A 1,108-nucleotide genomic window follows, 5' to 3' on the forward strand; every position below is an offset into this window, starting at 1 on the left:
AGTATTCATTACGGCGATAAGAGACGATAGCATACCACTTGGTGTGATGACAGTAACTGAGAAACAAGGAGAAGGTGGACCTCTTCTGCGTCCATATCCAGATTGGTCTTGGTATAAAGATGATTGTAAAGGAATTACAGGTGGTGTTTATCAAATAGAAGTTAGTATTATTAATATCTTTTATCTAAGTAACAATTTATACATTCGATTGTTGCGTTTAAGACCAACAGTATGTTGGATGTTAACAATTATATATTGCGTTTCCAACAATTTATATAATAAGAATAAAATATAAAATAATTTGCATATTTTTATCATCTCAGATTATATGCAATCATTTATTCGTTGTGGATGGTGGAAGAATTGGGGAGAACCAATTATGCTTACCGCAGTTACTAATCTTCGATTTATCAACTGATAAATTGGTTAAACGTGTTATTGTTCCATTTAACATTGCTCATAATAAAACTAACCACGGATTGATATCTACAATTGCTATTTCTGACGCGGATTGTCAAAATGTGAAGGATAATGTGATTGTTAGTACTTCCTATTTAAAAAAAATTGTTTAGTACGAGAGAGAGAGAGAGAGAGAGAAGGAGGGAGAGAGAGAGAATTGTATTAATAAAATTGCAATCAGGTATTCATGGGAGACGTGGAAGGGACTGGCTTAATAATATATAATGGGTATACTTCAAAGTTATGCAGAGTCGAATCTGATTTTATGAAACCGACTGATGTTGATGTTCTAGTAGCAAATAAGCGATATCCTATCACCGATTCTACCTACGGCATAACAACTATTGGTGAAGGCAAGTATTTGTTTTCTATTTAATCAGAAAAGAATATTTCCAGATAGCTAAATCTAACAAAACAGATTTTCATTAGAATCTGCTATAAGTTTTTGTGGGAAAGGCATTCACACAGAATTTATAATATCTGACAATATCAAATTGTGCTGCTATAAATCTGACAAAAACTTAATATAATTATTTATCACTTTCTTATTTTTTTATTATTTATTTTTTCTTGTTATATTTAGAATCATTAAAATGAAAATTAAAAAATATAGAACTGCCATTTTCGGGAAAAAATATTTTACATATAA

At 30.4% G+C, this 1,108-nt stretch overlaps 1 protein-coding gene across 1 annotated transcript in view; it reads left to right on the forward strand.

Annotated features, from left to right (window-relative positions):
- LOC108686314 (major royal jelly protein 1-like) overlaps nucleotides 1–1,108 on the forward strand; it is a 3,804-nt gene that overhangs the window by 454 nt on the left and 2,242 nt on the right. Inside the window, exons 2-4 of the mRNA XM_018191560.1 lie at nucleotides 3–160; nucleotides 324–539; nucleotides 641–812. Coding sequence (XP_018047049.1) covers nucleotides 3–160; nucleotides 324–539; nucleotides 641–812 — 546 coding nt within the window. The remainder of the gene's footprint in view (nucleotides 1–2; nucleotides 161–323; nucleotides 540–640; nucleotides 813–1,108) is intronic.

This window comes from Atta colombica, unplaced genomic scaffold, assembly GCF_001594045.1.
Source record: "Atta colombica isolate Treedump-2 unplaced genomic scaffold, Acol1.0 scaffold174, whole genome shotgun sequence".
In the NCBI taxonomy this organism is placed as follows: Eukaryota; Metazoa; Arthropoda; class Insecta; order Hymenoptera; family Formicidae; genus Atta; species Atta colombica.